This window comes from Vidua macroura, chromosome 16 (assembly GCF_024509145.1).
Source record: "Vidua macroura isolate BioBank_ID:100142 chromosome 16, ASM2450914v1, whole genome shotgun sequence".
In the NCBI taxonomy this organism is placed as follows: Eukaryota; Metazoa; Chordata; class Aves; order Passeriformes; family Viduidae; genus Vidua; species Vidua macroura.
The window spans coordinates 5,576,935-5,599,521 of NC_071586.1; the positions used below are offsets into that span (position 1 = coordinate 5,576,935).

General features: G+C 39.9%; 1 protein-coding gene across 2 annotated transcripts in view; it reads right to left on the reverse strand.

Annotated features, from left to right (window-relative positions):
• Positions 1 to 3,946: 3,946 nt before the first annotated feature.
• USP7 (ubiquitin specific peptidase 7) overlaps positions 3,947 to 22,587 on the reverse strand; it is a 70,803-nt gene continuing 52,162 nt past the window's right edge. For both annotated transcript variants that reach the window (XM_053991781.1, XM_053991780.1), the window contains 18 exons: positions 21,989 to 22,133; positions 21,277 to 21,407; positions 20,055 to 20,189; positions 19,752 to 19,853; positions 18,976 to 19,081; positions 18,542 to 18,634; positions 17,687 to 17,754; positions 16,666 to 16,766; positions 15,152 to 15,305; positions 13,753 to 13,820; positions 12,588 to 12,696; positions 12,418 to 12,495; positions 11,978 to 12,078; positions 11,341 to 11,440; positions 10,366 to 10,485; positions 9,069 to 9,140; positions 8,040 to 8,130; positions 3,947 to 5,330 (listed from right to left, as the gene is read on the reverse strand). In XM_053991781.1, coding sequence (XP_053847756.1) covers positions 5,224 to 5,330; positions 8,040 to 8,130; positions 9,069 to 9,140; positions 10,366 to 10,485; positions 11,341 to 11,440; positions 11,978 to 12,078; positions 12,418 to 12,495; positions 12,588 to 12,696; positions 13,753 to 13,820; positions 15,152 to 15,305; positions 16,666 to 16,766; positions 17,687 to 17,754; positions 18,542 to 18,634; positions 18,976 to 19,081; positions 19,752 to 19,853; positions 20,055 to 20,189; positions 21,277 to 21,407; positions 21,989 to 22,133 — 1,881 coding nt within the window. In that variant the 3' untranslated portion in view covers positions 3,947 to 5,223. The remainder of the gene's footprint in view (positions 5,331 to 8,039; positions 8,131 to 9,068; positions 9,141 to 10,365; positions 10,486 to 11,340; positions 11,441 to 11,977; positions 12,079 to 12,417; positions 12,496 to 12,587; positions 12,697 to 13,752; positions 13,821 to 15,151; positions 15,306 to 16,665; positions 16,767 to 17,686; positions 17,755 to 18,541; positions 18,635 to 18,975; positions 19,082 to 19,751; positions 19,854 to 20,054; positions 20,190 to 21,276; positions 21,408 to 21,988; positions 22,134 to 22,587) is intronic.

The following is a 22,587-nucleotide window of genomic DNA, read 5'->3' on the forward strand; positions in this document are numbered from 1 at the left end:
CCTGGTGTGAGCACTGTCCCTGGTGTGAGCAGTGTCCCTGTCCCTGGTGTGAGCACTGTCCCTGGTGTGAGCGCTGTCCCTGGTGTGAGCAGTGTCCCTGTCCCTGGTGTGAGCAGTGTCCCTGTCCCTGGTGTGAGCAGTGTCCCTGGTGTGAGCAGAGTCCCTGTCCCTGGTGTGAGCGCTGTCCCTGGTGTGAGCAGTGTCCCTGTCCCTGGTGTGAGCGCTGTCCCTGTCCCTGGTGTGAGCACTGTCCCTGTCCCTGGTGTGAGCAGTGTCCCTGTCCCTGGTGTGAGCACTGTCCCTGTCCCTGGTGTGAGCACTGTCCCTGTCCCTGGTGTGAGCAGTGTCCCTGTCCCTGGTGTGAGCACTGTCCCTGTCCCTGGTGTGAGCACTGTCCCTGTCCCTGGTGTGAGCACTGTCCCTGTCCCTGGTGTGAGCTCTGTCCCTGTCCCTGGTGTGAGCAGTGTCCCTGTCCCTGGTGTGAGCGCTGTCCCTGCCCGTTCGGTCCCTCACTGACCGGGGCCGCAGCCGCCGTCCCAGGGCACCGCCCGCCACCGCCCCCTGCCGGGCACGGGGCGCACTGCGCGCTCCGCCCGCGGGGGGCACCGGGACAAGGACACCGGGAAGGGTCAGGGATACCGGGAAAGGGTGAGGGACACGGGCAGGGACACCGGAAAGGAACACCGGGAAAGGGTCAGGGACACCGGTAAAGGGTCAGGGACACTGGGCAGAGTCCAGGTCAGAGTCCCCAGCAGCTCCTGCGGCACAGCGACACAGCGAGGGCAAATGGACACTGGGTAGAAGGTGGCCGTAGAGAGCTTCAGGAATGGCACTGCCCACCAGCCCTGTCACCCTAAGCCAGCTGTCAGTCTGCACCACAAACTGCCCCTACTGAGCTGATCCCAGTTCAGTTAAGCTAGGCTGGGCATATCCACTGATTTTTACTTCAACATCTACACCACTGAAGCCTTTAGACCACAGAAACCCCGGTCTTCTGACTGTGAGACGTGAAAAAACATAATCAAAACATGTAAAAACTGTTTAACAACCATCTCCCCGCCCTACATGACACCCAGAGCCAACATTCTGCAGCCTCCTCAACACCCAGGCCATTCCCAGAGCAGCTGCCCCAGCTTTCACTCCTCTGTACCAAGGTCAGTGACTGTCCCCACCAGTCACCCAACCTACCGTGACATAATGGAATACAAACCCACAAGGATGAAAGGCAGCCACACAGATGGCAGCACAACAGGTTTTACCAATTCACACATTTTCTAGGATGTTAAGATTTTTCTCTATTTTAAAATCTGGCTGTGAAACCACAAGCATTACTGTTAATTAGTGGTAAATAATGCACCAAGTCAGTGACATTGATCAGGAAAGGTGCAAAAACCAAATTCACAAGTATACACATAGTAAAGAAAATATATAAATATATTACTTGAGATGTGCAAGAGGTATTTAACAGAAGTATTTAGGACGTTTTTACACCATTATTTATAGATACAATAGTTTTACACAACTATTTAATAAAAAATAAAGGCTTCCAGCCATAACAAATTTAATTTCCTGCTGTGCTTGGTATACAGCTAACTTCAACATCACCTGGGGCAGAAATTAAATAGAATACAGGAGCCAGATTAGGACATATCACATGTGAACATTTCCCCCTTTTTCTGACCCCGAAGAGCCAGCAGGTTTAACAGCCAACAATAAATGACACTTGCTGCTCTCACAGTGTCACACTGTCAAACAGTGACACTCTCCACCTCAGTGTTTTAGGAAAAACAAGGGCTCAAAATGTGGAAGCTGACATACAAGTCAGATTTTACCTTCTGGCCAGCACACCTTACGTTATTAATGCCATACCTGACACACAATTTGGCTGAATTTTATAAACTTCATCTACTTGATCTAACCAAAATCCCCCTGAGTTCCGAGTGGCCCAAGAGCTGTAACTCCCACTCCACTCCAAAATGAAGAGCCGAGACACCAATGCAGTGTTTACCCTGGGCTGTTTTATTTACAATATGTACAGTTCCTACAGAAAACGATTTCTCACAGAGGATATCAAACAGCAACCCCCCAGCGTGGCTCCGATGTGGGCGCTGCCGCCTGCAGCCAGCGCAGCGCCCGCGGCCGGGCGGTCCGAGCTCCGGGGGCTGGCACGGGGACGCTGGCACGGGGACGCTGGCACGGGGACGCTGGCGGAGCTCCGGAGGGCAGCAGCTGAGGTAGATCCGGGATGCGGGAGGCACTCGCTCTGCTCGTCCTGCGGGGAGGCCGCGGCCGGGCCCCGGCACGTCCTGCGGCAGCACGGCCTCGTCGGGTCGGGGTCGCTGCGCCGCTGGGCGGGTGAGGGGCTGGGGCTGGCTGTCACTCTCTAGTCAGCAACTATCACTGGTGTGATCTGCTCAGATTTCACAGAATGCTTTGGACTCCTTTAGGATAAAAGGCACTATGTAAATCTACAGGAACCACGCTCTATTTTCATAGGGAGAATTCGGATGGGCTGTTAACATGTTGCTCTGATGCTGTGTACCATGAAATTACATCCTTATTGCTTAACACTTATATTACCATTGCCTTAATTTAATGCATTCACTGTCTATTATCCAGATAATTCCAAAATCTAAATAAAGAAATGGAAAGCATGGCAATTTTGAAGACTGTATTCTTGTAAATTTTTTTAAATTAACTAAACAAACATACTGCACCTGAGAAACCCTCCTGTCCTCCTCTTCATGGGTGTTTCCACATTTCAGTAACAAGTTACTTGTGCTCCAAAACTTTTTTTTTTAAAGAAAACCCTTCAGTAATTGAAAACTGCTTATGGAATGCCTCAAAGTATGGACATCACCAAACTAGTGTGGGAATAGCACAAATACTGAAGCACATAAAATCCAGTCATCTAAAACCCAAAAGGCACCCAAAATCTACTGTTAGCGGCATTTTCTTCTGAGATAGGAAGGATTGTGTTTCTTGAGATAGTCCCTAAAAGCTGCCACCATCCCATAAATGAATGTGAAAACTTAGTGACATTCAGATACAAGCTCAATTTTATATTAGTCTAAACAACACTAAATATAATTAGGGCTTACTACTGCTGACCAGAGCCTCTGATTGACAGAAACAGTTTGGAAACAAATCCTGACACTTACTGAAAGCCTGTAGAGACAATCCAAGTACCAGTAAAAACATCCCTGGGATGGTGCAATTCTCACCAGCCTGATGGAAATGCAAAGCAAAGGAAAGCTTTCTCCACTTAAGGCATGCCAGTTAAGCACTTCCCTCTATGCTAACCTACACACACAGACAGCAAAACAAAAGTAAACAACTAGTTTGCCTTGACTGGAAATAAGAGACAGTTAAAAGCACCGCAAGATACAAACTAAAAAGAGACTCAAACATTCCTAGAACTTGCACATTCTGTTTTGGTTATGAATACAGGGCACACATTACGGAGGGAATCTATCACTCTATGAAGACACCTTACCTTTAGAGACTCCAGATTTCACTTTACACCATTTATAATATTAGACTTGAGAATCTGGACCACAAAATTTTGTACAGGCAGGCAGAGTCCAGTCCACCACAAAGACTCTACTACAAGCTTTACAAACAAACTAGTAAAATAATTCTTTCCATTTTTCTTTTTTGTACATGGCTCCTTTCCTGGAAAATCTTTTATTTGTTAAGCTCAAATTTGACTAGTTAGGACGTAAAAAAACCAAACCCCACAAAAACCTCCAAACCCCAAAACTATTAAACAGAAACCCCCACAAAGTTTCCCCAAAACAATGATGAGGGTTATACAATTGTCAACACTTAAGGAAAAAGAAAACCACACCTTTAGCAAAATCTCATTAATGAAAAAGTTTCCCAAAACTCTATTTCCAAGGAGAGGAGAAATCTTCTTCAATGTCCATGTCATCACTCATCGAAAAAAATTTTATAGAAAATTTTATTCAACATACAACATTTTCCAGCAAAAAAAGGCAATATACAGGAAGAGGAGTTGTACACTGCGGCTACAGAAACAAAATAAAATACTGGAAAAGAATGTAAAATTAAGTGTGAATTGCTGATTCTATCTTTACTGCACTCAAAACTAGACACGCGGCTGGCATTAGCTCCAAAGAAAAGGAAGCAGTCTGGGGACTGAAATAAAACTACACACAATGAATATCAACATCAGTGAAATTCACTTGCAGACTCACCCAATAAAATTAACCTCCAAGTGTTAAATTGTACATGTTCATTCATTAAATATACAATTGCTTTTTTCGGTTTTTTTTTCTTCTTTTTTCGTTTTTTTTCCTCCTTTTTTATACAAAGTCAACAGCTTACTAAACACTAGTGAGCATGCCCTCTGTGCTAAAAGGCTAGTTCTTGTGTTTTCCCCATCTCTTCCCATGGTAACTAAATTAATGATATTTATAATCTTTTCACTTGCTTTTGCCAACTTTTGAGTGTCATTCTATTTGCCAGAAGATGGCATAATCAATCGCAACGGTATTTCTCAATGGTTGGAAATTTCATAAAAAGACCCAAATATCTCTTTTTAGGACTCGGGGCATCCACTTGGTAAAACAGGATGCAAAGTATTGACTAAATTAAATGAAAACTAGTTTATTAAAAAAGATTCTATGAAGCTCGAGGAGACAAAAATCCCGAATAAGTGCCAACAATGTACACAATAAAGTAGAGATTGCTATTTATTGATGATGTGAGTTTTTCTTTTGCATTTACAAATGCACAAAAATGTCATTTAAAGTATAACTGAAGGAAATAAATCTGATGTGAGTCTAAACATAAGACTTACTAGCTGCAGTGATGGTGAACACCACATGGGAAGGGCAGCCAGTCAGCTTATGCCATCTATAAACGTACTACAGACAAATAATTTTGCCAATGTCAACTGTTCTACTAAACTCTTCCCTCATTATGCTGACAATTGCCTTGCATTACGTTTACCATAAAATAACTCTCATTGGCATCCAAGCTTTTATAAAAACACCTTCATTTTGCTCAAAAAGGGCAGTCAATAGATACAGAGAAGCCAAACTGAACAGCCTCAACAAAATAAAATTAACATCAGCAGCAAATCCTCTTGCTGAAGACTTCAGATATAGTGCACGTGTACCAAAGTTCTACAGTTGTTAAAAAGGTGCACACACACACTTATTTTTGTCCCTTGCCTTGACAATCTGGTTAAGTAAGTCAGTTATGGATTTTAATAGCTTTTTCAAGGTAAGTGTAGCGACTTCTCTTTGGGGCTTTATTGAAATGGTCAAGCCCTAGCCATGGCCTTGGATGAGACATGTTGCCTAGAAAAGAAAAGAGAAAAAAAAATAATGAAGTTTTAAGATTAAATTGGAAAAATGTTTCCATTACACAAACTAGTCCTGTGTGTCCTGCCCACAGAGTGCTGGGAATCACGGGGAGGGCAGAGGAGCACAGAGCAGCCCCACAGCCAGAGGGGCAAGGTTTTCCTTCCTCCAGCAAATTCCCCATCTCCTTCTGCAGCAGGCACCTGCTTTTTCTCTTCTTCAGTCACCTACAGGACTTTACAGCAGTGAAGGGTGTGTTAAAGCAAGATAACCACTGTTATGGCCACAGGCACATCACAGTACCAACTTTCACCAAAGTGCTGAGCCTGTTTCAAACAGGGAGGCTCTGCCTTTGAAACATGACAACCAACAGTATTTGCCATAATCTCTGCTATTCCTATCACCTGGTTTAAGTGGGAATATCTGTTTGATAAATGTAAAAAGCAAGTAATGCTAATTAAGAAATCATGAAACTGACCCTCCTCTTTATTTTCTAAGAAAAAACCCTAGTCACTTAGATTGCAAAGAAAATATACAGACTTTTTTCATTTGTTCAGCCCAATATTATTTATTCTACTGTTAGATTTAATGAAAAACAACAGTCCACATACTTCTTGCAAATGGAAGAAATTCTCTTTTAAGATGCTCTCAATGCAGAGCATCCAATGCTCTTTGAAGTGAAATGATAAAGAAACTAAAGAGGCCCCCAGCAAGGAAAGTACATTCTACATTCAAAGCCATCAGCTGCAACCACTAAAGCATAAAACACATGACCTTGTTGGTTGCCTGCATCTGCATTTTGTGATATATTTTCTTCAATCAAAATGATTTTTTTTCCTTGTTTGACATAATGGTCACTATCAAATTAAAAGAGAGCTGCCAATCTTAGTGGGAGAATTTGAACGTTTCCGAAGAAAGAAAATAGAACAGACATGGTTGGTGCCAGCACAATCACAGCTATAGTTAGGGTACCTTGGCAACAGCAGAGGGACACTACTGACATCAGCTATGCCAATCAAACTGGACAATGCCCTGGCTTTGGTTCCATCAGTGCAGTGTATGTTAAATTTTGGCATTTGTAGAAATTAATTCTATCAAAGTATATTCTATCACGGGTGAATTCATTGAACAATCAAATTAAAACCTTTTGCTGTCACATTCCTTACAATTCCTACAAACAGCTGAAGTTCTCCCTCTTCCACATTCTGACATGTTCTGTGCCTTTGACCTGGTCACCTGGTTAGTTTTCCAAGATGTTTTGGCACCACTGGCTCTGCCTTGCTCACCAAGCCCATTGCCTTTCCCTCCCTGACCCAAGAGGGATGACTCCCAGAATAAAATCAGGACTCTGCTTGCTCTGACCACACTGGATAGAGTTTATCTGTCTGTAGAGAAATGTCCACATCCAAGCTGACCATCCAGAGACCCTTCACAGGTAGTGCACAGAGAGTGACACACTGCTGGGCTCTGGGGTGACTTGTGCAGCTGCAGGCACTCACAGCTCTGGCAAGCCACGAGCCTGCCTGTGCTGCACACACAAAAGGACTGTCTGCTAGGCTCCTGCAAGTGCCCAGCAGTAACACAGGTCTAACTCCCTGCAGGTTTTGAAATAAACCGACACTTACAGGATTTCTTTACAGCTGTTACATCAATCCAGAGCACAGCTGGGAAAAACTGGAGAAAGCTCGACCCTAGCAAAACCTACCAATAAAACCCAGGATTCCTAATAGTCAGAAAAACAGAACTGCAGCAAGTCAGTGCAACTCACAGAGAGGAACACTCAGCTAAGCTGGGAGAAGAAACCCCCATGAATTCAAGGGTTTCAATGGATCCCTGACTGTGGATCCACAGGTGCCATTCCCAAACAGAACTCTCCAAAGAGGAAAAGGAGAGATCTGGACTTAGAAGCACTGGTGCAGGTTGCCCAGAGGAGCTGTAGCTGTCCCACCCCTGGAAGTGTTCAAGGCCAGGTCTGATGGGGCCCTGAGAGACCGGTCTGGTGTGTGGCATCCATGGCAGCAGGGTGGAATGGGATGGTCTTTAAGGCACCTCCCAGCCCAACCCATTCTATGGCTATTAAAACACTCCTGGGGTGGAACTCCTGAATTATTAACCTGGTTTCTCCAATGTGTAAATGTCTAAGAAAATAGAGGTTTAAATGTCAGTCAAGTAAACAAGATGGCAGCCCATCCAGAGACAGATTTAGAGTGGAGCTGCATTTGCTCCTTGGTGAATCATTTCTTAGGGGAAAAAAATCTAAACAGCATCTAATTGACATATGTAAAGTTCTTGTTAGAATCTTCAGATTCATTGAGGATATCAAGAATAAACAAGAATCTTTCTACAAGAATCAAACATGCAAGGGGGTAGATGGACAATAAAGACAAGGTGCAACTGATGTTGTAAAGTGTGTTATACTGACACTGCACCCATTTGGTCATTCAGATGCAATCTTTTAACTCAAAAGAAAATAGATTATTTATCTAAATGCCTATAAAATACATATTCTTGGACTAACACATTCATGTAACACTGCTCAGTGTGCACACTGGTGTATATAAATACTTGCTTGGACACTACATCTAATGTAGACACATAAAAAGAACAAACTCTTTCTGCATCTTGAGTTAAGGCTGAACACATCATAACAACTGGCAGAGCAACTTCAGCAGGCCAAAAGAAAAGTGAGGTTGTCTAACAACTTACCAGGTTGGGACTCAAAATCTTTCAAGTTCACTTCATACTCATCTTCGTTGAGATACTGGTGTCGACCCATCATTACAATGGCAAATTTAAACTATGCAAAGAAAAAAAAACCTCAAAAACCAAGTGGTAGGATATGACATTAAACTTAAGTCTTCAAGCCTAAGTTCACTGTCTAACTTGCAGCTGATTATAAGTAGAAAATTTGTAACTTCAACTTATAACTTTCAAATTCAGGAGTTGAAACGTGTAACTTTCAACTTCAGGAATTGGAAAAGGCCAATCCTGGTTAAAACCCTCATCAACAACCTGGATAATGGGACAAAATAAATGCACAGGAAATAATGAACTCACATCCTGGAATACTGTGTCCAGGTTTCAAACCCTCCAGGGAAAAAGACAGGGCAACAAACTGCAGCAAGTGCAGCAACAGTCCAGTGAGACCTGGGCTTCCCCCAGAGGACTGGGGGGAACCTGGCATTCAGGAACCTCTGGGAAATGGAGTCTGTTTAGCCCAGAGAAGAAAAGGCTGACAGGGTATCTATAGTTTTCTACCACCTGAAGGATGATGCACAGGAACAGGCTCTTCTCAAAAAACTGCACAGAGGTGACCTCCACAAGTTGCAAAATGAAACATTCTGATTATGTGCAAGGAAAGCAAAGCCTTCCCAGTGATAGTGGAAATACTCTAAAACACAGTGTCCAGAACAGGGCACAATTGCCACCCTTGAGAGTTTACAAATTGCAACTAAAAAGCCTTGCACAACCTGACTGAGTCACGTTGTGCTCTGAACAGGAATGTGATGTGGGGGTGGCTTCTAAAGGTCCCACACCAACTACACTTTTCTGGGTTACTGTAATGTTTTGCAGACTATCTCTCTCGATGCAGTACAGAAATACTGATCCTACCCACCCTAACTAACTAGTCCTAGAAAAAACATTATTTCAGTCAAGCAGCTGTTCTATCACACAAAATCTTCACTCATTTAGGGTTTACAGCCAGCAATAAAATCTCTCCCAATCTGAAATTACCTTTTCAAATTCTTTTTCTTGTATGTCCAGCATTGTCTGAATCCGCTTCATAACCTCTCTGAAGTGTTCACCCTAATAATTACAACAAAATGTTAATGTCAAAAAAATCTAGGAAAAAAAGGGAAGCTGTTAGTATTTCCTGCTTTAAGCTGAAATAGATTGCCTCAATGTCTGTTATTTACAAAATTACACAAGTGTCAACATCATTCTCTACAATATGAAACAACAGAAGGCAATTTGCTCTACATTCAGGAATTTTAAGTCTTACCGATTCATCATTATGCAAACTGCCCCATAAATTGGCCAGGCACTGCCACTGATATGTCCAAGACAGGTTAAAGTTAAGTAGCAAAATTAAAAAATAGGAATTTGTAAAAAAACCCCATATTCTTGCTAAGCTTGTTGCTACTTTTTGTAGTATGTTTCTGTGCCCTGACTATGTAAAGTGCCCAAAAAAGTGACAGATAATGTCAACTTAAAGATGAATAATATATATTAACTGTCACAACAAGGAAATGCAGAACAAATGGTTTCCACCAAAAATCACCAAACAAGGTTTACTCTTTCATCAAAAATATGGAAATCAGTAAAATTATAATTTTAGCATTTTAGAGGTAGAGAGATATGGACATATTTCTCATTCCAAAATTTTTGAAGTAGGTAGTTTTCATACAAAGTAACATACATGAACCAGAAAAAGCTTAGAAGCAAATGGCTAACTGCTCCCAGAAATACACTTTGATATTAAGAGAATCAGGGTGACATTCAGCTGGAACAGCACCACAGGAAAAACTTGAGAATTTAAATTAAGCTTTCAAAATTAGCTTTTGTTCTTGTACCAACTTTCAGCCCTAGAAGATAAAGCACATCAAATTACAGAAGGGATGAAATGCAAAGTCATCTCAGAAAGTGATGGTGAAAAGCAGCCCCATTTTCCATAATCCTGTCTCGGTGAGAGCAGCCATGGCAGGGCCACTTTGGCCAACAGCTCTGCACTGCAGTTACTCAAGTGCTGCTGGAAATAGGGTTCTGGTTTGTTGGGGGATTGTGCAGGGGGCAGGGGATGACAGCTGCTGCCAAGTGACAGCTTTGTAAGTGTTGCACAGGCTCACTGAAACACTGAACAACCTGGATAGGCAAAAGGAACTGAGCTGGGAAATGATTTAACATAGAAAGGCACAGATGGGGCAGAACCTTTGATACAAGAGCTATATTTTCCTACACACTTCTTCAAAAGTACTTAAAGAAAACATCATCAGTATAATCCCACAGGGAAAAAAAGGGAGGCATACTGCACCTGGTGTATCCTCAGCAAGAATGGAATTCCAAATGTCCCGAAAACCTCTTTGTGGAAATGTGCCACTGTGATTAGCATCTCATTTTCTTTATCTATATCTACCTGGTCCAGAGGAATTTCCTAGATCCAGACAGAGAATTGTGACACCAATCAGCTAAACTTCCACAAAAATAAACTAAGGTTTTGAAGTTATTTTTCTAGTTATTAAGAAACTGAAAACATTATTGATGTACTGTTACTGATTTCAAACAATTCTATTCAAAAACAATTAAAAGAGCCATGTTGTTTGACAGAGTCTTTTACCAGAGTCCCTCATCCCTGGCATGACAGCACTTCAGCTTCCCCTACTCAGGAAATATTCTCCTGGCTTCCCTGAAAGGCTTTTTTTGACAAGAATCTTCTACCAGTGCAGAACTAGCTGACAGTGACACAGGCCTCTTGCCAGCTCCTCGTTACAGTTTACACTGGAAACTTTTTTTTTCATTTCTGATCTTTGAGGCAAGTTAGCAGATCTAAATGATGAGATGTTTAGAAAAAAAAAATCACATGTTAAGTATCAAATTTGCTTCAAGAACCTCAAGTGTAACAGAAAAGGAAACAAAACCTTCTAGAATATTAGAGTACAAAAGCGCATTCTAAGCATAAACATTTCTATCCTGAACTCTCAAACAAACCTTGGAATTACTGGCAAGACATTAAATGTCCTTTGGACAGGCTCTTACAAAGTCTTCACGCATTGTTATAAAAACATGTGCAAAAATCAAATAATGAAACCATTATGGGGAAGCAGATGGAACAAAAGACTATCTTTCTAAAAGCATTATCTTTAAAAATACATGTAATATCATCATGTAATCTTAGTACAAACATCACAGCATTTGAAGATCAGCAGCCAGAAAAATAAAATTACCAGTTGAAAGAGTTTTCTCTCTCCAAGTCAGATTTCAAAGCTTCTCAAAGACAAGCACAACTTACCTCTATTCGAAACGTTCGACTTGTTGCAGGTGACAAACACTCTAACAGCTCATCCTCCTGATGGACACCAATTATTTTGTAACTTACAATTTCTAGCAGCCTTAAAGATAAACAGGAAAAGCATTTTTAAGAAGTGAATAAAAAAATTCAATGCAACATTTCTTTCTCAAATCTTGAGAGAGATTAGTGTAGAATGTAAACTGATGCTGCTATTGTATTTATACAATTTTAAATTCAATCTTTAGTAAAAATTAAGCAGTAAAGCCATAAGAGGTTAAATTATTTCTGGCTCATGGCAAAAAGGCAAGATGTGCCATTACCAAATATAGGTTTCTAGTGGAGATTATTTTATATATCCTCTTTAAATGACCTCACTTTTAACCCCTGTAACTCCAGAGAAGTGAATAGCATGAAATGCTTGATGTAACTTTATTAAACACAAAATAAATAAGTAACTGTGTAAAAATTATATTTATAGCTAAGAAGAACCCTTAACAGTGGCAAGCTGGAAGCTTTTAACATAATATCACATTTCATCTGTTAATAATGGTTTCTACAGTATTTTAAATTCTACAGATACTTTGCTGCATAAAATCTACATGATCACATAGAAGAAAACATTGATTTCCAGCTTTACCTTAATTTCCCTGAACCTTTTTCAGAGAGTTCTACAACTTTTTTACATTCTTCTAACAGGTCCCGCACACACCCATGCTTATCTGGATATACTGTTATTTCCTGTGGAATTTGAAACACAAAAATCATTAGAAAATCTGAAAAAGTAAACAACCACATTAAAGCACAGAACACACCAGATTGTTCCCCTTAACCACTCATCTTGAAAAGATAACTTAAGTCAACATCTATGTCATCTTCAAAATTTTTGTTAAGAGATCTGATTTTTTTTTTTACATTTTTTGTGCTCTTTGGGGTTTTTTTGCTGTTGTTTTGTTAGATCTTTTTTTCATCACGTACAACTTTGTTCTAATTCTGTGTTAACTCAGGGGTAGATCCATAACCACAGCCATACCAGCTCTGACACAGAAATGACAGCAAGTGTGTAATGGCTTCACTCACCTCTTCCCTAAACTGGCTATTTAGCCATATGCATTTAAAACTTCTTCTGTTTTCAAAATCAGTTATCTTCATTTTGAGCTTAAGAAAGAAAAGAAAAACACTTTAGGCATACTTTGAATAGGGCAGAATTATTTTTATAACTCACCCCAATAAAAAGAAAAGACTCTTACCTGTTGATAGTAGAGTTTTTTTGGTTGCCTAGGCTTGAAGAACTGCAGAAGATCTCTTAGAGTACCTTCATAATTATGTCTAAGAGGATTACCAGGGCCATCCCTATAACTACAGAAGGAAAGAAAACATGTTGTTAAAATCCATCTCTTCAAAATCCATTACTGCTCAGTAAATTGAAGCACCAAGAACATTTTTATTACTGGCTTCCAGTTTCACGTAATTGCTAACACAGCCTAAGCAGCACAGCACACGGAACTTTAGTGACTTTTAAACACAGCTGGGCTGTGGGAACAGAAAACCATTCAGGGTGTGTGTTAACTCCCCTGGATGTTTACAAGCTCACTGATGTCAGTGCTGCAGGCTGGCAGACCTACATTCCTCTGGAATTACTGGCATAGCAGCACATGCTTTAGATTGTGAAAGGTTAATTTGTGGAGCCATATGACACAGCAAATTCCACAGTGACCACAGCACTGGAAACTACAAAGAGCTACTCAAATTCTCACTGATGATGAAGGGAGATAGCCTCAGGTAACTAAAGAGCATCTACACTCCATGAATACAGAGAGCTGTAAGTTTTGTGTGTGCATTATTCCTGAAGCACATACACAGAGCTATAATACACTACTTTCTGCTCTAGTTTTATACAGATTCAAACCTAGTTTTACACAAACATGTGTAAAACCACCACTTTAACCAGAAACATCCCTTTGAGCACCTGAGAACTTGTTAGATTGTAGTCATCTTCATAAAACCTCATCTGCAGACTTTGAGGGAGGAAGGGGGAATTCAGTGAAGTAACTCCTGCATTTAAACTTGTAAATCAGCAAGAATACTGCTTTTATGTGCACTTGATTGTGCTCTCCTCCATTCTAGAAATCTGCATTCACTGAAACAGCATTTGCATTAGCTTAGCAATTTATCCCACAGCATCAGGCTTTGAAGTAATTAATGACTTTTAAAATGACATTTACTAGAACTCTTCTAAAACATGCAATTCTTTGAGGCTCTAGAGACAGACATTGCAATACTTCAACTGTCAAAGCAACCTGCTGTGCTTGCCAGAAAGGTAACATCTTACTGGTAGAGAATTAGTTAATGACCTGGAAAAGGCTAATTTTTGAGGAACAGCTTAGACACAGAATACTAAGGAATTTGTCTTACCCTTGGGACTTGAAAAATTGTAATAGCATTGGATCCGTGTTAAGTCTCTGAGCAACTGTCTTTGCAACCTGAAAATAAATTTTGGTAAGTTCTGAATTGTTTCACACAGTTATGACATTGCTCTACAATCATACAGTCATTCATTCCATGACAGGAACATTATGCTACTGGAATTCTGAGAGAACCCACTATGCCTACCTCCCCAAGGCTAAATAAACTAGTATTGTTAGCTTCTGAACAGTTGACACAGAATAAGATATTCTAAGAAAAAAAAAATGAGGAAACTGTTTTATTACAATATGTTACTGTTGTCAAAAGGCCACTAAAGCCACAAGAATTGATCCATTCTTATTTTGCTTGTTTTTGTTTGGTTGCTTTTTGCTGCTGTTTTGTTGGTTTTTTAAAAATTTTTTAAAATTATAGTATAAGGGAAATAAGTAAGACTTTGAAGATTCCCACTCCTTTAATTCACTCCAAGTTAGTTAGCTTGCTGAGTAATATCACCACATTATTCCCATGCGTACACTTCACATCATTGCCTCACAAAAGGCAGGAGCATTCTGGTTTTGCCTTACCAAAAAACCTCAAACCATACAGACCTTACACTTCAAGTGAAAAAAAAGTAAGTGGGAGCAATTGGCATAAAAACAAATGATGAGAACAGTATAGCAAAACTCATCCCTGACTTTTCCCATGTATGCAGATGCTCAAAGTTTCTGCCTTTGGGGACAGAAAATAAAACTAGGTGGTTTTAAGTAATTTTTTTTTGACATTGACAAAAGCAACTGCAGGAGAACTGCAAGGAGTCAAATCTACTCAGTCTCTTAATAGATCAGACCAACTTTACTTCAGGTTTTTTTATGTTTCCATGTCCAGTTTTCCTCATCTAAACACCCCAACCCATCTATTATCAACACAACAGGTTTGATCTGTTAGTGTCACTATGTGTTAAACTTCACTGTGTGAAGAAAGCAATACAGCTTGGTCTACAAAATAAATATTGTTGTTAATATTACAGGCACAAAATAGGTAATCACTAGATTCCCAAGGTATTTTCCTTTTAATGGCCAAATAAGTTGAGCAAGTTTTACATATCACTTTGAAAGCAAATGCATAATTTCATGAGAATATAATTTCCCTGACAGAGCAGAATAGTCTACCAAGAAAGAACCTGATTATCAAATAACTCATTATTCATAAAACTGTGGGGTTTATAGTATTTTTTTCTCAAAAGCCTTAGTGGCTTCCTTAAATTTTTCATTTAAAATGAAATGTACACAATGCAAAAAATGTATACGGATGGTTTAAGGAATTTTCTAAAAGTATGTATAATGCATTTGTGAACTAGTGCAAAAGTTACTTTCCAAACAAGGAAACAAAAGAGAAACAGGACACATGCCTGAAAGTAATTCATCCTATTGGATAAAGTAACAACAAAGCCTGGGTCATTGGGGATGGTTTTATCACAGAAAATGACATCCACACGGTGATAGAGGTCTCGGAAGTATTCCTTAGCTGTTGGGAGCTCACTGTTATCATTTTCTGGGTCATCCCTACAAGAGCAAACAAATGATGATACCATTACACATCACATTGTTACACAGGCAGTTGGGGCTTTAAAAACATGTTCTACAGTAAGTCAGCAACAGTGGAGAGATACAGAGATGAAGTTTAGAAACCTTTTGCAAGAGCCACCAGTGGTACACAGTAGGACTGGTGCAGTCAGCAGTGACCCAGAGCCCGGCGTGTCTGTGTGCTGCAGGGCCCGGCGCCCTCGCCTGCTCTGCTGCTCCCCTGGCAGCCTGGCCCTGCTGGGCTCCTGTGGGTTCACAGCACCACTGCAGCAGAAGCTGTCCCTCCCTCCCACCCTGGCACATCCCTGTGTGTCTGCACTAATGCTGCACAGCTTTCCACGAACCCCTGTATCAATCGCTTTGCACAGAGGACAGATGGACAGCATTCCTTGGCAGAGAGAGGCAGAACAGTGGGCACAGGGGCTGGTTTGGGTCACTCCTGACTGGTACCCCAACTTCTCTGCAGAGAAACAGCACCAGGGTACAAGCTGTGCACTTACCCAGGAGTCAGCAGCCAGCCAAGGGTGCATAACACCAACTGGGTCAACTGGGAATGCGAGTTCCAAGGCATGACATGAGAAATACATTCATCTCACATAATCTGGGGTAAGAGTGCTGAAGATAGACTAGCTGGCTTCCACCCACTGTCAGCCCATGGAGAGAAACAGAGCAACACAGTTGGGTGTGACCATCAGGAGTGAGAGCATAGAAATGCTGATTTATAGCCCTGCCACGCTTATGAAAGATCCCTTTATTGGATACAAGATGCAGGAGCTCCCCTTTTGCCTTGGAGAAATCTCCAGCTGAAGCACCAGTACACCTACTGTACACAGTACACCTGAGCATGTGCTCAGGCAAACTAGGAGCATCTCATCACTGCAGACCAGTAAGGACCTGACTGTGAGCACAAGGGAGAGGCAAAAAGGGAAAGCAGTTCAGTGTAGTTCTGGGCTGAAAGAGCTCCAAGAGCCTTGTCCAGTGGCCATGGTATCTGAAATGCTGGAAGGCTCTTCGGTCTCTGCATTACAGTGGCTCCAGCACAAAGCTGCACAAATCAGATGCATTGCTGAACACACTCTGGCAATATTATGAGTTATTTTACTTTATTCATTTTCTAAACTAGAAGGACACCTTTTCCTTAAGTAATGTGGCACATGATACTCAAATACCACTGATGTTTACTCATTTCCCCTTGGAATAAACAAATGAGAACTGCAGAGAACACATCTACTATTGGAATGTAATACTTAGCTCTTGATAAGAAAGCTTAAAGGAAGTTCAGCTCTCAAAGTCAACCAGGTGATATAATTGCAATAAGATGCCCCCTTAAAATACATACTTTTGAAACACTATGATGTCACCATCCATGAGTTCATCGAGAGCTTTATCAAGAGATACATCATAGTCTTGAATCCTTTCTGTTAAATTGGGTTTAACTTCCTGCAATAAAGAACAAAAATTATTGATCACAGAATAAAAGACAAAAATAAAGGTCACAAATAAGTTACCAATAGTGAAGAAATCAGATAAGGTAACCCATACATTCTTTCAACTGAAACAAATGGATAGATATGTATCTATACAAATCTAATGTATGTATTATTAAATATCTATATCTTATTACATATTTATACTGGCTGACCCAGGGATAAAGCACCTATGTTACAAACTGGAATGGCACTGTAACCCTGGCCTGCCCAGGAGTTACTCCAGCAAGGAGTACAGCTCTGCTTTTTAGGATGCCAGTGTGTGTGTGCTGCCCCGGAACCACCAGAGAGAGCAGCAGGACTGCTACCAGAAATTGCAACAAAAACCCAATTCCTTCTCTTATTCTAGCAAGGACTTTGCCTTAGCCAGATCTGCATCATCAGCACTCAATAAATGTAGCAGTTATGAAGATTCACTGCTTGTGTATTTTGTGCAGAAACAGCATAGCAGACTAAGGATTTTGTTTGCTGGCTTTGGCTTGGGGAAGGAAGGAGAAGATGCAACATTTTCTCAACTTCACTAAGGTGGGCACTGGAAGCACAATGGCCAGTAATGTCAGCAGTATTAGCTTCTCTGACTCAGCAACACAGGTTTAGCACAACAAAGCTACTCACATAGGACCTCATGGAGATAGTTTTTTTTTTAATTTTAAAGCTTTATATTTTTATCTGTTTAATATAAAATCTGTTTTGAAGTTAACTCTCTGCTGCTACTCTTTTGCAGCACTGTGGACTTCAAAGTTACAGATTACAGTGCTGATAATTTATAAATTACCATTGTTATGAGCAACTTTTTAAATGAATAAATCTTTTTTTTTTTCTTTACAGCATGCAAAAGACAAAAAAAGTTACAAAAAGTCTATCAGTCCAAACCTCATAGAGGATAAGGTTAGTTTCTTGTGGAAATCCTGCTCTCTCACACATAACTGGAAGCAAGTCACCTGTTGGAGAAGAAAGAAGGAATGTGAAATGTGTAGCACTAATTGCTAGTGAGACCAACCACAGAAAGGAGAGAATCCCTTTCTTCACCCTGGGCAGATGGTTCTACAATGCCTAAGAAAGAGCCTTCCACACTTAAGTTTCCCTTGTTGACATTCAACCAGACATACATTTATGGTTCCTTTCCACTTCATTTGAACAACAAAAATATGTGCAAGTTCATTGAAAATCCAAGAGATTAAATAACACTGCTTCTTCCCCAGAAAAAAGGTTTAGCATCTTTAAAAAAAACAAACAGCTAAAATACAAAATTAAAAAATATGTAAAAGTTAACAAAATGAGACATTCAAAATGAAAAACTAAAATATTTTTAGTCAGTGGGTATTTGCTGAATTCCTTAAATGGACCCTGAAAATCAAGGCTCACAAGTAATTCAGGCTGAGCAGCTGCTCAGGCTGCCATAGTGAAAGGTTAGAGAAGAGTTACATGAAAAGCTATTGGGAGGGAAGTATCAAATCCCAAAGCTTCACAACAGGTCTCAAACAGCTGTAACACCTGGTGAGTACAGCAGCAATGAACTCACCACCTGTGGGGTTTTGAGGCTCAGACCTGCAGAAAATGTCACTGACACCACATGGGGAAGAAAACTCTCAGGTGCTGGGTGAAATAAGAATTTGCTTCTGTGGTGTACCTTTGGTTTCAGTGATGGAATTATTATTAAAGGAATAGTATGTACAATCTACTTTAAAAACTTCAATGATTACAATGAAATTGAAATTCAGAACTCACGTATTTTACAGGATATAGGGGTGTAGATATGTCCACAATAATTCAAACTCCGAGTTTTCGGATCATACATCTTCAGAAATAACATTACATCATCTACAAAGTAAAAAACAAGATTTAATTTTTAGTAAGGCTTGGAGAGGGGGAAGGAGATCACCTGTTTTTATTTACACAGTAACAAATATGTGTCTTTATTAATTCAGTGCCCTTAAAATATAGAGAGAAATTTATTCAGTGAGTCTAAAAACATGCAAAGTATGCCTTCCACTTCAAGAGAAATGAAGGGAAAACTGCATAAGAAAAACTAATTTCAGCACTCTAGGAGTTTGATGGATACATCAATGACATGGTTGAAAAAAGGAGTGCACAGTGGTTTTGGAGATACACCCAAAATGAAAGCATTTTGTATTTTAGAAATGTTTAGCCCATATGCTTACGATCTTTATCAAATTTGGGTAATGTTGCTCCAGTAGCAGCCATCTCTGGATCTACTGTTTCCAAAAATATTGTCCATGGATTCTCATTGTCACTGAGCTCAATCATCTATATAGAAAGATGTGAGAGAAGAAAAAAAAAGTCTCTGAAGACCCTAATATAACCTGGTATCTGCATTTTAATCAGATACAAGAACTTTATGACATTGTACAATAAGTGGGAGAGGTTTTTTTTTAATGTTGTGTTAAAGGAAGTTTATGAAATTTATTAAGATGAACAAATATAGACATGAAACTACCAAAAGCTTTGATGAAGCAGTAACAGTTTTACTTAAAATGAACCCACTTTATCATTCAAAAGGTTACCTACAGCTATCTTTACAATGACAAGTACATAAATTAATTTTAAAAGGATAGTGAAACCAATCTCTGTTTTCTGCAGTATTTAGACACATTTTACACAACACAATTCCTTAAATCCAGAGGGTTTGCCCCTTTTGTCAAAGGGACAGTTCTGTTTTAATCTAACATAAGAAATCATGATAACATCTTTTTCCCACAGCAGAAAAATCATGCACCAACCACAACTCCTGCTTCCTATCCAAATTAATCCACTAAACACCAAGTTTTCCCAAGTACCAAACTTTCCCAGATACAATGAAATTAATTTTCAATTAAAAGCCTGAAAAATCTTATGTCTCAAAGTTAGATATTCTTCAAGAGAACTAAGAATCACAGGAGATGTACAGAAGTAATATCATCTCTCAGTGACTACTTACCGTTTTATTGCCATCTGCTTCATTATCTAACATTGCAGGTCTTTTTGTTCCATTACTTCTAGCTTGCATTGGCCATAATCTGATTTGATCCTGGGGAAATCCCTAAAATAAATAAAAATTGTGACAGGAAACTAAATCAAAACAAGGGAAAAATAGGCTAAAATGTTTTCACTGAACTCAAACAGATCTTCTGTGTTACAAGGTCTAAGTTATGATTGCTGTCATGATGTGGAGAAGGTAAGGGCTATAAAACAACCATAATGTAACAAAATACATGCAGGTATTCAGCTACAGAAAACTCACCATTGTTTGAGAGAGGTTTTGAACAAATTCTGTAAGTGTGGAGTTTTTTAATACTTTGAAAACAGTGTATTTCACTTTTTCTTCATCATACATATCATTGCCTTGGTGACCACAGAACTGATCCTCTGCCACTATCTGAAAAATGATATTTAAAGGTTACTTTTCAGATTAGCCCAATTGTACCACATAATACCTTCTCAGGATGCTTTACTATGCAACCTCACTAGCCCTCTGGCACAGTGCTAACACTATTCATGTATTCAGGAAGCAAATTTGCAAAAATACAGATTACAATGAAATTAAAAAATCGTGATTGATAATCTTATCAGTGCAAGTAATTAAAATACATTAATTCTTACAAATCCCGAGCAATTAAAAACCAGTTGTGCTTAGATCCCAAGTCTTGGAACGTGCCCTGAGAATCCTGGGACTTGAAAATATAAAAAGGCTACATAATTCTGTGACTGGTGCAATGCAAGGAGGCCACTGAACCCATTCCCTGTATTTCCCACAGCTCCCCTGCACTCTTTGTTAACAGAAGCACAAATAGTGCAATGCTGCCAGCGTCCCACTGCAAACTCTGCAAACGCAGGGCAGAACAAGCTGGACTTCACCAGTATCTCTGCTTATCAACACCAGAGAGAACAGGCAAGGAAACATGGAGGAACATGGAAAATGGGTTCTATCTCCCTGTGCCAGATGGGCTCTGGAAAGAGCCATAAACAGGGTTCCTTAAGGCAATTCATAACAATCTAGTCCATCTGGCTTTTCCAAAAAGATAATTGCAAATATAAGCACTCTCTCCTTCTGCTTCTACTTGATGAGCTCCGTTTGGCAATAGTCCAGACCTGCAGCCTATGGCTAGATACATTCTAATTTTAGAAAATAATTCCTGAAGGAGCTAAAAGTACAGTGGCAGGGCAGCCATTTGAAATAACCTGGTCCTTTTCCCTTTCACCTGAACTTACTATTTTTATTCACAAGCACAATAAATTCTAAAGAAAATAGAAATGCTTATAACATACAGTACTGTGTGTTTTATTATGATTCACTGCATATGTAAATACACTTAAAAGCACTAAAATTATAATTTCTCTTCAAAAGCTACTTCAGAAGAAAAAATTTTAAAAAATAGGAAAATCAAAGTTTGCCTCCAAGGTGGTTCAATACTCTAAATTTTCATGGTAAAGTAGTTGTGACTTGATCTGTTTCAAAAGCTGACCTGCACTTGCATATAGAGGTGAGCTTCCTGCCTCTCCTTCCTCTTCTGAGCTTCTATCCTTTTCTCTTCTTGTAGCCTTTCTACAAGTTGTTGAGGAATATCATGGTCGGTGACAGGCTGCAAAACTTCACCTATAAAGCAGATTTTATGATGTTATTTCAAGATCTACATCAAACAAGTTCTTTTTCATACACGCTTGACTTCCTTCTAATTTGAAGTAAAAAAAAGCTTTCTTCATCTTTCACTTAAAAACATGGTTTGATATCATCATGCTTTGGCAAAAGAAGCACTTCTACAACAAGCCAAATGCACTACTCCCATGAAATATGTATCATAGACTTTTGAATTAAATATTCAGTTCAGAATTAAAAAAAATATTTGCCAACACTCCTTTTTTAAAGCATATATATATCTACACATTTACAATCAATTTAATTTAATTCCAGGACCCAAGTCAGTTCACTAAGTTTTCCATCCTATAAACCAGCCAAGGTTGAAGCACTTTGCAGGTGCCTTACTGAGCTAAAAGATGACCCAGAGCAGCACATACTCTCCAAAAGTGAGAGAACAGCTGGTAGATCCCACGGGATCTCTACGTTCCGACTGTAAATAAGGCAGTCCTGTTGTGCAGGAACACAGCCAACAATTGAGAGGTAAGGCAGCCCTGCGTGCCTGCCTGTCAGAGCCCTTTGAGCACAGAGAGGACACGTACTGAGCTTGGACTCCCTGATGTACACCAGCATGTAGGCGTTGGTGCAGTGCCGCACGGACAGGTCGTCGTCGTGCCCCCCGTAGTTGTGCTCGATCGCCTCCTCCTTCGTGCACCTCGACACAACGTCGTCATCGAACTTACACCACTAGGGAGGGAGTTTTACAGAAAGGTGATTTTACACGTAAAAACATGTTCCTGAATGATAAATTAATCCTATTTCTGGCATGTCTTTCAGCTCTTTGAAGTAACTAAAATTATCTTCAAGCGGCATGACTTTTAAAAGGAAATCTAGTTCAGTATAATTTGTGCTACCTGCTACTTGTGCTCGGCATAAGGAAGTCCATAAATACCAAACCTTCACTGAACATTTTACAGTGATTACCACAAGCACAATAATTACGCCAATAAGCTTCTCTTAAGACTTCAAATATCTAGTATTTCTGTAGGAAACAGAAAATTGACTTTATCTGTTGTAAAATGAAATAAAAAGCAGTGATGCACAAGACATCTAGTAATTCTTTATACATTCAGAGCAATATACATCGCATTTTAAATTAAACCAATAAAGTCAATTAAGAATAAATTACAAACAGCAACAA